General features: G+C 34.8%; 1 protein-coding gene across 5 annotated transcripts in view; it reads right to left on the bottom strand.

Moving 5' to 3' along the window:
* The window catches only part of Akap9 (A-kinase anchoring protein 9), a 120,914-nt gene that overhangs the window by 13,540 nt on the left and 94,293 nt on the right, over positions 1-13,081 (bottom strand). For all 5 annotated transcript variants that reach the window (XM_048339990.1, XM_048339992.1, XM_048339993.1 and 2 more), the window contains 7 exons: positions 11,642-11,779; positions 10,474-10,956; positions 10,016-10,079; positions 9,788-9,909; positions 8,829-9,020; positions 5,757-5,945; positions 2,446-2,587 (listed from right to left, as the gene is read on the bottom strand). In XM_048339990.1, coding sequence (XP_048195947.1) covers positions 2,446-2,587; positions 5,757-5,945; positions 8,829-9,020; positions 9,788-9,909; positions 10,016-10,079; positions 10,474-10,956; positions 11,642-11,779 — 1,330 coding nt within the window. The remainder of the gene's footprint in view (positions 1-2,445; positions 2,588-5,756; positions 5,946-8,828; positions 9,021-9,787; positions 9,910-10,015; positions 10,080-10,473; positions 10,957-11,641; positions 11,780-13,081) is intronic.

Here is a 13,081-nt window from a genome sequence, read left to right as displayed (position 1 = left end):
ATCTTGTTTGTTTCAAAACCAGTCAAATTCTTGCTACATGTTTATCACAATGAAAACAAATCTAAGAGTTTAAATCTTCAAGTATGTTAGGTGATAAAAGGTTCCAAATATGTACTGAGTTTGTTTATGAACAATATATACTTACATACACTGGAACAACACGGAAGAGCTCTGTGGACATGGTCACCTGGATGTTAGTCATTATTTTAGGCTTTATGTAATTCTGTGTGGGATTTCTGCTCTCTTCTTTTGGTTTTCTGTTCTACCATCAACATGAAACCGTACTCAAATAAGAAAATTTCTTAACCTAGACATTCTATCAAAATCATCAATTCATAGTACAATGATGTCAGGAGATTGGAATTAATGATAATCATGTTCAACAAAGATTTTAAACCTCTTTCATAGGGATAAAGCTAAAGATTTACACACATAAATATGAATCTATAAGATAGTAATCATGCTTTCAATGAGCTTCTACTTAACTTAGATAAAATATTAATAAGTATTTTCAAAACACTTTAAACTAAGCCTGTATCTAAAGGGACATGTTTAATTTATCTCATATCTGCTTTTTCTAAAGTAATTGAAACTTGATTCAGCTTTAACATAAATATATGAGCCTAGAATGTGACCTCAAAATTGGAAAAAGTGTGTTTATACCATTATATAAAACAAAACTATTACAGATGCAAGCAATTGTTCTCACTATATATCATGATACGAGTATGGATGTGGCTGCTTGTTACAACTGTTTCACAAAACTTCATAATAGTAAAGCCATGCATCCTTGGACACAGCAATTCTACTCTTACATGTATATGTGTAATACAAACAAACACTTTAGTAAACAATGTCCATATCAGCATTGCAATATTTAACAACTATCAACAACCCAACTGTTCAACTATATATATAAATTTATATATAAATCATGCACTATCCACACAAAAGAATTCAATAGAATAACAAATGAATGACAAATAAATGTAGTAACTTGGAAGACTGCACAGTATATAAAATACATACAGATTGATAAAAGCTCAAAACCACACAAATCTCAAACATGTATAATTTAGGAATATATAAACTGATATATTTATATTGCCATACAAATATATACATTGGTTGTATGTACAAGCCTCATACTCTGGTTGTTTTCTTGCTCATGGCTGGCACTCTTACCACATAAACCATGCCTCAAGTCCATCATTCTACAGGTTAAGGAGATGGGGGGTCTGACAGACTTATGTGCCATGGCTGGCTCTGAACTGTAAACTCTAGGTCTCAACCTCTTGAAGAGCTAAGATTCCAGTGTGAACCACTGGCACCTGGCTGAAATACTGGTTCTAAGTTACTACAGATTAGCATATGAGGGACCCTTTAGGATTTGGGGAATGTTCTTCTCTACATGGATAATGTTGCTACAATATTCATTTTGTTGTTTTTGGTGGTGGTCAGTTGTAGTCCTTGATCTCATGGTGTGGGCAGTGCCCTGAGCTTTTCTGCTTAAGGCTAGCACAGTTCCACCGCCACTTTTTTGAGTGGTTAATTAGAGCTAAGAGTCTCATAGGCTTTTCTGCCTGGGCTAGCTTGAACCTGGACGCTCAGATCTCAGCTTCCTGGGTAGCTAGTATTATAGGTGTGAGTCACCAGCACCCAGCTAACACAATACTCTTAATTTAATAAACTTGGCATAATGTGTATTTGAATATTATACTTTTCTGCATGTATGGTAGTTCCCAATTTTGCAAACCAAGTATTTAAAATTGTAGATTTTCTTTTCTTTAGAAAGTTGTTCACTAAAGAGAGAAGGAAAGCCTTTTCTTATTCAGCTTTAAAACAAACAAAACTGGAAACAAGAGGATTCTATAATGTACTTTTTGCAGTTATTTCTTTTGTTCTCGTGTGTGTGTGTGTGTGTGTGCATTTCTTTGCTATATCTTTTATCTGTATATAAGTTTATCTGATCCACAGAAGGAAAAGGGAATCGCAGAAACAGCAGGGCAAAAGGATGAACTGATGCAACAATGATACTCACTAGACACTAAATGAACTTTGCAAGGGGGGGAAAGCAGAGTGGGGGGGGGGAAAGCAGAGTGGGGAGGGGAAAGTGGGAAAAAATGAGAGAGGAGGGTAATGTGTCTAAAAAGACATGTACTCATCACCTTATTTATGTAATTGTAATCCTCTGGTCATCACCTTAACAATAAATAAGAAAAATTAAAACACAAAGACCTTAATGGTCTTAACCGGAATGTAAGCCTACATATACAAAGTTAAATATAGCTGTAACCCTACAGTAATAAATATCAATTATCTCCTAAGTATAAAGATGAGAGGAAAATGTGACTGAGAAGAAATGTTTCAACTGACTAATGATGACATCAAGCTGAAATATTTTCATTTATTTGTGATATCACATGAGCCTATCATTGAACATACCTTGGCTTGGTTTATCGCTCTCTTGTTCTCTTTTCAGGATCATTCTACCATTCATTTGAGCACGCAGTGCTTGAATTTCAGATAACAAACTCCTTCGATCTGCTTTTTGTAGACAGTCCATAGCTGCTTGATATTCAATGCCCTGTAACAAAGGAAAATGAAAAATGAAAAAAACTAATGAAGAGAGTTGTAAAGAAATAAGAATAAAATTAGTAACCCGGAAGTCTGAAGAATGAATGGAATGTGCATTGTAAGACACGTCAGGTTGTTTTTGTTTGCCACAATATGTGAGGATATGCTTTACACTGATGCTCCTTCATCTCTATACCTTGCTGTTACTTCTGAAGAGCAAGAAAATTCTATTAACTGCAATTAACAAAAATTAACAATACAAAAAGCTTATTCATATTTTTCAAAATGTCTTACAGCAAAAAGGAAAGCATATTAAGTCTTTGTGACTTATTGAAGAATACTGATAAAATATTTTGTTGTATGTCTTCCAATTTTAAGAGTTTTTGTTTGGGTTTTTGGTCAGTCCTGGGTTTGAACTCAGGGACTGGGTGTTGTCCCTGAGCCTCTTTGTGCTCAAGGCTAGCACTCTCCCACTTGAGCCACAGGTCCACTTCTGACATTTTTGAGGAATTTCTGCCCTGGCTGGCTTTGAACCATGATCCTCAGACCTCAGCATCCTGAGTAGCTAGAAGTACAACAGGTGTGAGCCACCAGCACCAACGTAAGAGTTTTTCTTTTGCGTAAATGGAAGCCAAAGTTCTGTGTACTCCTCAACCAGATTCCCCAATGATAGCATCTTAAATAATTATAGTATGTTACCAAAATCAAGTAACTGACAATAATGCTATTAATACATTTCAACTAAATTTATTCACTGTGCCTTAGCTTTTACATGTATTCATTTCTTGTTAGTGTACAAAACTATATTTTTTCACTTGTATAGATATTAATCTATTTGTGCACGTATCACAGCAGATTCAGTACTCCGCTGAAGGTAACTTTGTAGTCACACTCTCTCCTTAACCCTACCACAGACAATAGCTGACCTGATCTCTGTCATTAGAATTTTGCTATTTTGAGAGTTGTTATACAGAAAAAAAGTGGTTGAAAGCAAAAACAATTTGTTCCTTTATCAATTGCTAGATAGTGTTTCATTATTTGGATATACCACAGTTTGTTCATTTATTCTCTCTTATAGGACTTTATAAATAGAACCACAAATATTTGTGTACAGGTTCTTATGAAGACATAAGGTTTCATTTCTAATTAAAGAATCTATGAATATGACTGCTAGGTGTGTTTAATGTAGTGGATATTTATTTAACTTGAGAAGTTGCCAGATTACTTTCTGGAGTGGATCTCTCACTTTACATTCCTACCAGCAATATATGGGAAATTAACTTAATCTGAATCTCCATTAGCACTTGGTGGCAACACTATTTTTTCATCTTTATGATTCTAATAGTTGTACAATGAGCTATGTGATGTTCCCAAGAGTGTATTCTGCTATGCATTTAATAAAAGTGTCACAAAAGTGATATTTTCAGATGAGAACAAGTGTGTGTGTGTGTTTCACTGCTAGTAATATTAACTCTGGTTGCTTGGGTCTTGTGGTTGTTTGCAAAGTCTTTCCACTACAAAGTTACTGCTTTTCTCTTTGTAATTAAGAGAGTCCTTCTAGACATTTACTTTGGTATTGTGCAAACATTCTATTATTATATGACTGTACCAAGAGGTTACAATTCCTTAATCAGGCTATACGTACTTCTTGGTACTCAAGAATGCTTCTTGGTCAATGTTACCCCTTCCATCATTCTCTCCTATATTCCTCCTGCAATCATTATATTCAAAGTACAAAATAAACTACAAAACTGCAAACGTTATTTTAACATCTTTCTTCTATTAATTCTTAGCATCTATTGCTAATTACTGCTTGAGTAGATCAGATTTAATAATGAAGTGATTAACTAATTCTATCAATACTATATTTACCAAATGCCATTCTAATTCCAAATGTCATACTTTTTGTCCACTCCTACCAGTATGAATGCATTGTTTTACTCAGCTTTGCAATCTGTCAATATCATTTAGTTTGATGCTTACATTTTCAATTTTGGCTTTTAAAGGAACTGCTAAGCTGAGTTCTGTGCTTGTTTTTGTTTTTGTGCCTGTACTAGGTCTTGGGTTTAGGGCCTTGTGCACTTGGTTGGCTTTTCTACTCAAGGCTAGCACTCTTTCACTTAATCTATGACTCCAGCCCAGCTTTTTGGCTCATTAGTCAAATGTAAGTCTTTCCAACTTTTCAACTTGAGCTGGTTTTCAACTTTGATCCTCAGATCTCAACTTCTTAAGTAGCATTACAGGTATGAGCCACCAGTGCCCAGCTAGCTTCTCTATTTCCTTCATGCTTTGAGCAATTGTCAGTAAAATAAGACATTCCAAATTCATCTAGGTAGTACCTTCCTTGCTGCAGCTCTGGTATCCCAAGGTCTCCATAGAACCTTATTATTTTAACAGAGAATGTATTTAAGACTGAGACCTGTGCACTAAGGATTGTGAGTATACTGTATTACCAGATACAGGTCTTTTCAGGTTTTCCATTTGTTACTGAATCACTGAATCATCCACGCTTTAAAATGCACTGAAATGAAATTATTCACAATACTGTATATTTTATTATCTCAAGCTAATGTTTGAACATTGTGCAGTATCACTTTTCTTAAATCAGTTCTCCAGAAATTTGTTTTATGAATCTTTTCAAAGAACTTGAATATTAATTATCCGTAGATTCCAATTTTATAGCTCACTACCCACAATCAACAGAACCAAGGATTAAAAACTTGAGACCTCTGAAACTCTGAGCTGAAACAAATCTTATTGCCTAAAGTTGTTTGTGTTAGGCCTTTTGTTAAGACCATACAAAGTCTAACACAACTTCAAAGAAAGCAAGATCATGTACTAACTGATAAAAATGTAATAAAAGATTTATGGAAACTTGTGTATTTCCACTAGGAGCAATGGCTACTGGCAATTTCACAAAACATAAATGTTGTGAAAAATGAGATATTATTTCTTCTTTTTCTTTGGTCTTATTGTTTTTCTTTTTTGAAAAAAAGTTTCCCAAGTTTGATGAACAGCTCATTCATTTCCTTTCTTACTTTCTAACGTAAGATATTTAAGGTAATTTTTTTCTTCTAAGAATCCTTAGTAGTCCTTGTTAAAATTAGGTTTAATACTTAAATCAGTAACTCATTTTCTTATTACTACTTAGAATATTTTTTAAAGTTTTGTTTTGATACCTGTTCTTGTAGTCTCTGTTCCAAACAGTTTAATAATCCAACAACATCTCTAGTACCTAAAGTGGTCAGTTCAGTCTGAAATGTGGCTAGTAAGCAACTGCGTTCCTTTAGAAAAATATGTTGAAGGGCAAGTAGAAGTTCACCCCGCCAGTCTGAGAGGCTCTCTGGAGATTGAGAACTGTCATAAACCTAGCAGAGAACAAAATACAAAAGTCAGTTAAAATAAGCACATTTTAAAAACATTCTAAAATATTAATCTACTGACCAAAATAAAATTTAAAAGCCTGAGAACATATGTATGTTCAAGTTTGAAAATAAATAATAATTCGGATTGAACACATACGAAGTGAATTATTGTTATTAAGATAAAACTAGGGCTGGGGATATAGCCTAGTGGCAAGAGTGCCTGCCTCGGATACACGAGGCCCTAGGTTCGATTCCCCAGCACCACATATACAGAAAACGGCCAGAAGCGGCGCTGTGGCTCAAGTGGCAGAGTGCTAGCCTTGAGCGGGAAGAAGCCAGGGACAGTGCTCAGGCCCTGAGTCCAAGGCCCAGGACTGGCCAAAAAAAAAAAAAAAAAAAAAAAAAAAGAAAATGGAACAACCTCCCATGCCCCTGGATTGGAAAGATTAACATAATGAAAATGGCAATCTACCCAATGTTATCCACAAATTCAATGCAATACCCATAAAATTCCCAACAACATTTTTTGGTGATATAAAAGCAGCAATCCAAAAATTCATATGGAATAATGGAAGACCCTGAATAGCAAAAACAATCCTTAGAAGGAAGAATAGTGCTGGAAGAATATTAATACCAAGTTTCAAACTCTATTACAAAGCCATAGAAATAAAAACAGCTGGTACTGGCACAAGAATAGGCTTTTGGACCATTGGAATAGAACTGAAGATCCAGAAATGAACCCATGGACCTACAGCCACCTAAACTTTGATAAGGGAGCCAAACACACAGGACAGAAGAAAGACAGCCTCTTCAACAAATGGCTGGCAGAACTGGCTATACATGTGCAGAAAACCCAAGTTAGATTTTTTTATATATCATCCTGCACCAGAATCAATTTCAAATGGATCAAAGACCCCAATATAAGACCAGATGCCCTGAAAATATTACAGGAAGGGATATGGGAAACACTAGGGCTCCTTGGCAGAGGTGAAACTTAGCACAGGTCAAAACTTAGTAGACCTAGACTCATAACAAATCAAAGAAAGACTATATAAATAGGCATCAAACCAGTTTCTGCATGTCAAAGGACACAGCTAGGAAGATTAAACAGAAAGCCCACACAGTATGGGAGAAAATCTTTACTAGCTAGGCATCAGACATGGGCATCATATCTAAAATATACTTAAGAGCTCAAAAAATTAAACCTCCTCCAAAATAAATCCTCAAGAAACAACAACCCAATTAATAATTGAGCTAAAGACTTAAAGAGAGCCTTCTCAGAAGAAGAAATAAGAATGGCCAACAGACACATGAAGAGATGTCTGACATCTCTGGCCATAAAAGAAATGCAAATCAAAACAACACTGATTCTCCCTCACTCCAGTAAGAATGGTCATTATAGAGAAAATGGACAATAACAGATGCTGGTAGGATATGCCAAAAAGGAATGCTACTACACTGCTTGTGGGAATGTAAACTTGCTCTGGAAAGCAGTAATGGAGGTTCCTCAAAAGACTAAACATAGAGCTTCCCTATGACCCAGCAATTTCACTCCTGGGCATTTATCCAAATGACCAAGCTGCACTAAAGCTGGTACCAGCACAATCATATTCATTGCAGCATTGTTTACCATAGCTAAGATAATGGAATCAACCCATGTGGGAATCTGTGAATGATGAGCTGTGAAGTCTAATAAAGAGAACTGGAATGCTTTTCTTGGACCTCAGAAAGCTGTGGCCCAAGAAAGATCAATCCCTCCTAACATTACAGAAACCCAAGATCCTACCCTGAATGTGAGTTAATCAAAACCCAAGGTTTTTTGTGGTTGTTTACTGCTTGCCTCTACTTTCGAAGATAAAGAAGTCCTTCATCCTAGAATTGTTTCACATGTTGGTGCCTGTATCTTCAAAGAGATCGCTACCTTACTTTCTGAAAATACTCCACTGTCCCAAAATCAATGAAGACCCTGTATGAGACCTGGGGGGTTTGTTGCTGATGAGAGAGAGGCACAGGCCTCCTGGTGCCCCCAAACCAGTTTCACAGTCCCCTTTCTGTTACTGCCTTGCTCCCAGTCACAGCGGGTTAAGTCAGTGGGTTTAACAACAACCCTGATGCTCCTCAGAGACAAATGGATCAAGGAAATGTGGTATATATATACACAATGGAATTCTTTCCATCAGAAAGAATGACATTACCCCATTCATAAGGAAATGAATATACTAAGTGATTTTTAAAAAAGCACAAAAAACCCCAGAGAAACATAGGCTACATGTTTTTCCTCACTTGTAATGATTAGAATGTGCCTATAAATATACAAGTAAGTCCAACAGATAGTAAAAGACAAATAATTACACTTGGACATGATTAAACAGCACTCTAAACATTCACAATGAGACAAAAAGAAGATCTTCTTAGGAGAGGATCACAAGGTCTCAACAGCTATGTACATATGATTATATAAAATGATGCTTATCAAAATGAACTCCAAGAAATGGAAATAAGAGGTTTTTTTTATTGTACTGTTTGTGAATCTTTTTTTCCTTTGGTTTCTTGTTTTATCTTTTTTTTCTTGCTGTTTTTGATTTCTGTACTTTTTGTCCTGTATATAAGTTTATCTGATTTGGGGATGAGAAGGGGAGGTGGAGAAATGATAGGACAAAGGGTGACCCAATTCAGCAGTGATACACACTAGATTCTATGCTGGAAATAAAATATACATCTTGGGGAGGAGGGATGTCAGGAAGGGAAAAACTGGGAATGAGGGAGGGGGGTGACACTGTTCAAACAGAAATGTAGTCATTATCTGACTTCTGCAACTGTAACCCTTCTGTACATCACCTTATAATAAAATTTTAAAAAATTAGAAGCATAATACTGTTTGAATACCTCAGTTTCTCTTTGCACTTGCATTTTGGTAATTAAGTCCTTAAGAGATGAGATGGTGTTCAGGTAAGCTCTTCTCTCTTCTAGCCAAGATTCTGACACTTGCGGAACAGAATGGTCTTCTCCATCACCATAAGGTGACTCAGTGAGAGAAAGCACTTGCATGCCCTCATTATGGACAGCTCTTAGTAATCCCTAGTAGCCAAAACCCAGAAGCAAAATTAAGATAACTTATTCAAAGTTACATATACAAGGTAAATAAATTTTAACCAAAGCTGCTTTATCAAGCTAGACTGATTAATAGAAACTCCAGCTCAATTTTACTGAATGCTTGCTTCCTGTGGAGGAATAAGACAATCCTAAGCAACTCTCCATGATGTTTTAAAACTTTCATCATTAAGTTCCTTCTTTTTATTTAGTTAATAATATACTCTTCCTAGATTTAATGATTAGACACTGACTTGACCGAAATAAAATGTGGGAAATAACTTCTATTCCTTAAGATGGCTTTAGTAATTTTGACAAACAAAAACATTAGGAATAAATTCATTTAAAAAAGATCCTCAAACCTGGTGCCAGTAGCTCATGCCTGTAATTCTACCTACTCAGGGGGCTGAGAACTGAGGATTGTGGCTTGAAGCCAGTTTGTGAGACTTTTATCTCCAATAAATGACCCAGAAAGAGCCTGAAGTGGTGTGTGGGTGTGGCTCAAGTAGTAGAGGGCTAGCCTTTGAGCACAAAGCTCAGGGACAGTGTGCAGGCCCTTAGTTTAAGCTTCAGGACCAGCAAAAAACATACTCATAATCACGGAACAGACTTCATTTTATTACTTTGGAAATAAAAGAACAAAATGCACAGGTTCCAACAGAGAGGATTCTACTATGTAATTTCAACTAAGCTACTACATTCAAGATAAATAGGATACTGAGTAAATTTACTAAGGGATCTTTATCTTTTAGTACCTTTATTTTCTTTGGAAATGAATCTGTTGAACTTTCACCTTCTTCTCCTTGGCTTTCTGATGTTGCATCAAATCCCTGACTCTGTGTAAGATAAATTCCCTGACCCCAGTCTGATCCAGAATCTAAAATGAAAAAAAACCACTATATGTAATTAACAGCCACTCAAATCACCCCTCAACTGTAGCACTGTAAAATACTAAAAATATTACAGAAATTTACATATCTTACCACTGGAACATATTTCTCTAGTTTGGTAAGCTTTAGAATACATTAATTCAGGAACTGAAGATACCTATTTAGAGAAAACAACAAAATTTAAATATTTCCTTCCTTAGTAAGAATAAGATCCCATGAATTACTCTGGTGTATTTTGATAGTGAAATCAATGTACTCTTTCAATTTTTCATAATTAATAAAACTCTCTATAGTTTATCATATGTCTATATAACTTTTTCCTCACGAGAATAGACAATTATGAATTAAGGAATCATAGTAGGTTTTAAATCCATACAAATTTTATTTTCTAATTCTATATAATGGGAAGATTTAAAATTATAATAATGTATCATGAAAGATGTTTCTTATATGTTTAAAATTTTTGTTCTTGAAAACAGAGAAATATCATGGGAATATCAAAAGAAATATCACGGAATGCTGAAGAAAACTATTTTGTGAAAACCAAATACCTCTTTGGATCTCAGACACTGTATCACAGCTTTCAAGGTACCACATTCTTCTGTCAGTAACTGAACAGCAACATAATGTTCCCTCTTCAAAGTTTCTGTTTCTGAAATATGTCTGGACTCCATATCCAAAATTTCAGCAGCATGTAGTTCTTGCATCTGCTCAATTTTCTCAGTAAACTGATTGATTATTTCAGTAACTTCTTCTGATGCACATTCATTCTGTAAATCAATTTGAATTCCTGCATTTCTAACAAGAACTTGTGGAGTCTGATTGCTGCTGCTGACCTTGAGAGTCCCCTCTGTCTGGGATGCAGAGCATTTACCCATTATACTAGGAAACGGCTCTAATGTGCAGATCTTTCTGTTTTCTTGTTCCTTGGACTCATCTTTTTCTAAGCGGGATAACTTCTTTTCTGCTTGTGTGAGTTCATCCCTGACTTGGCTTAAATCTTTTTGCAGAGATGCTATATTTAATTCCTTTACCTAAAAACATAGGGAATAGAATTCAGTTAAAAATTTCACACAATGTAGAAGTTTGGCTAGGAAAGGGAGAAAGTAAAATTCATACTTATTGTTCATTTACCTCAGAATACAAAAACAGAAGCCCTCACAGTTGTTTATCAGTATGATTTAACTAGTATAGAAAGTGAAATATTTTTATCTCTGTTTTGGTTCTCATTAGATTTATTTTTCTCTTTAATAATTGTCTTTCTTTATTCCTGGTTAGGCTGAGGTGAGGAGGATCTTTCCAACAAAGATTGCCAAGAAAACCAACCAAAGAGAGGGTGATAAATTTATAGCGAAATGTTATGAAGTCTACAAGATTATTTTCTAGCATTCAAGTTATGGATTTGGGTTTATTAAAATTTTTTTTATTGTCAAGATGATATATAGAGGGGTTACACTCATGTACTTAAGGTAGTGAATACATATATATTTCTTGTCATATCTGTTTTACCCCCTTCCTCATTTTTCTCCCTCCTTCCCTCTTCCCCCAACCAACCTCCCCTTGCTTTATTCATTTAAAAAAAAATTTCCCCTTGATGAACATTGCCAATATAGTCTACAATGCTTATGAGCTCTATGATTATTAACAATACAACAATTAATTTGGGCTTATTTTTATAGAATATGCTGAAAAGAATTATAGCTGTGCTACTTATCTTACCAAAAGCTCTTCTTGAAGTTTTTCTGACTTTTCTTTATAACTGACAAGTTCTTGGATAGCCATTGCCTGGGTTCTAGGAGCCTCAAGTTCACCAAAAAGTCTACTTTCTCCACTGGTATCAATTAGTTCAGTAGTTGTCTGAATTACAATAGAAAATGAGAGAAAGAATTAAAATATATAGTTAAGTTTAAGGTTCCTATGCTTTCTAATAAGGCTTTTTCAGAAATGACATGCTACAGATGAAAGAGGTTGTCCTCTTTCAACAAATAAGGAAATGTTTTAGAATGACTTTATATTCTTAACAGAGTTCAACAACAACAAAAAGATTTAAATTAAAATATTTTTGTTATCATTCTAAAGAGTTTCTATATTCCCTTCCCTTTCCTCAAAGGATACCAGAGGTAACTATGATACTTCTTATGGGAAGTTATAAGCTATGGGGAAAATATAGTCAGTGTGGAATCACTCTTGGGAATACAAATCTTCTGGTGTTCAAATAAGGTTACACTTATACTAGTCATAATTGTAAATTTATAAAGTGACAATTTACAGAAAACAAGTTTTTGTCATATCTGTTGTACACTGAGATAACTACAAGTTTAGATACTTAGTTAAGTAGATATACAGAGGTCAAACAATATTTTGCTAAGAAGGATAAAATCTGTGATCAAGTATAGTATTTGTAGAACATAGTTACCTGTCATTCACACAATAATTCAGGAGAATAATATTTTGATACTTTCCATTACTTACAATAAATGATGGCATAAGATGTGTACTAGAAAGAAGTTTAGGGGTAAAAACTATACTCAAGTCCTAGAAGACCTTGCTAATTTTTTTTTTTTTTTTTTTTTTTGTGGGAGTACTGGAACTTAAGCTCAGGGCTTTGGCATTGTCCCTGAGCTTTTTTGCTCAAGGCTGGTGCTTTATCACTTCTGACTTCTGGCTTCACTTCTGACTGCTCTAATTGATAATTAGGCTAATGTATAAATACCACAGGATTTATCTATTCATTTAGTGATAACAATAATTTTAGAATGCTAAAATTAAATTTAGACCATTTGTTATACATCAAATTCCTGGGTATGAAACTGGAAGCTAAGTTAGTTTATAAACACACTGAAAATCTAATTTAGGAGCCTAATAAACAACCAAGTCACAGCCAATCACAGACAACCAGCTGATCAGATCATACCCAAAATAAACCTTAGTTATAACCAATGAAGCTATTTCTGTACTTTACTCTCAAGTACAGAACAGAAATAGCATTTATAGACAGTAAAGTACTTGTAACACATTAAGGACTATATTTGAGTATAAATGCTGCCTACTGTTGTAGAATGTTCTAAACCTCTTCTGGCTCTGAGAGAAGCACAATTTATGAATCACATTGTTTATATAAATTCTGTTAAATTTAGTTTGCCTCATGTTTTTAAAGAA

Source organism: Perognathus longimembris, chromosome 2, assembly GCF_023159225.1.
Source record: "Perognathus longimembris pacificus isolate PPM17 chromosome 2, ASM2315922v1, whole genome shotgun sequence".
In the NCBI taxonomy this organism is placed as follows: Eukaryota; Metazoa; Chordata; class Mammalia; order Rodentia; family Heteromyidae; genus Perognathus; species Perognathus longimembris.
This window is presented reverse-complemented; position numbering and strand designations above follow the sequence as displayed.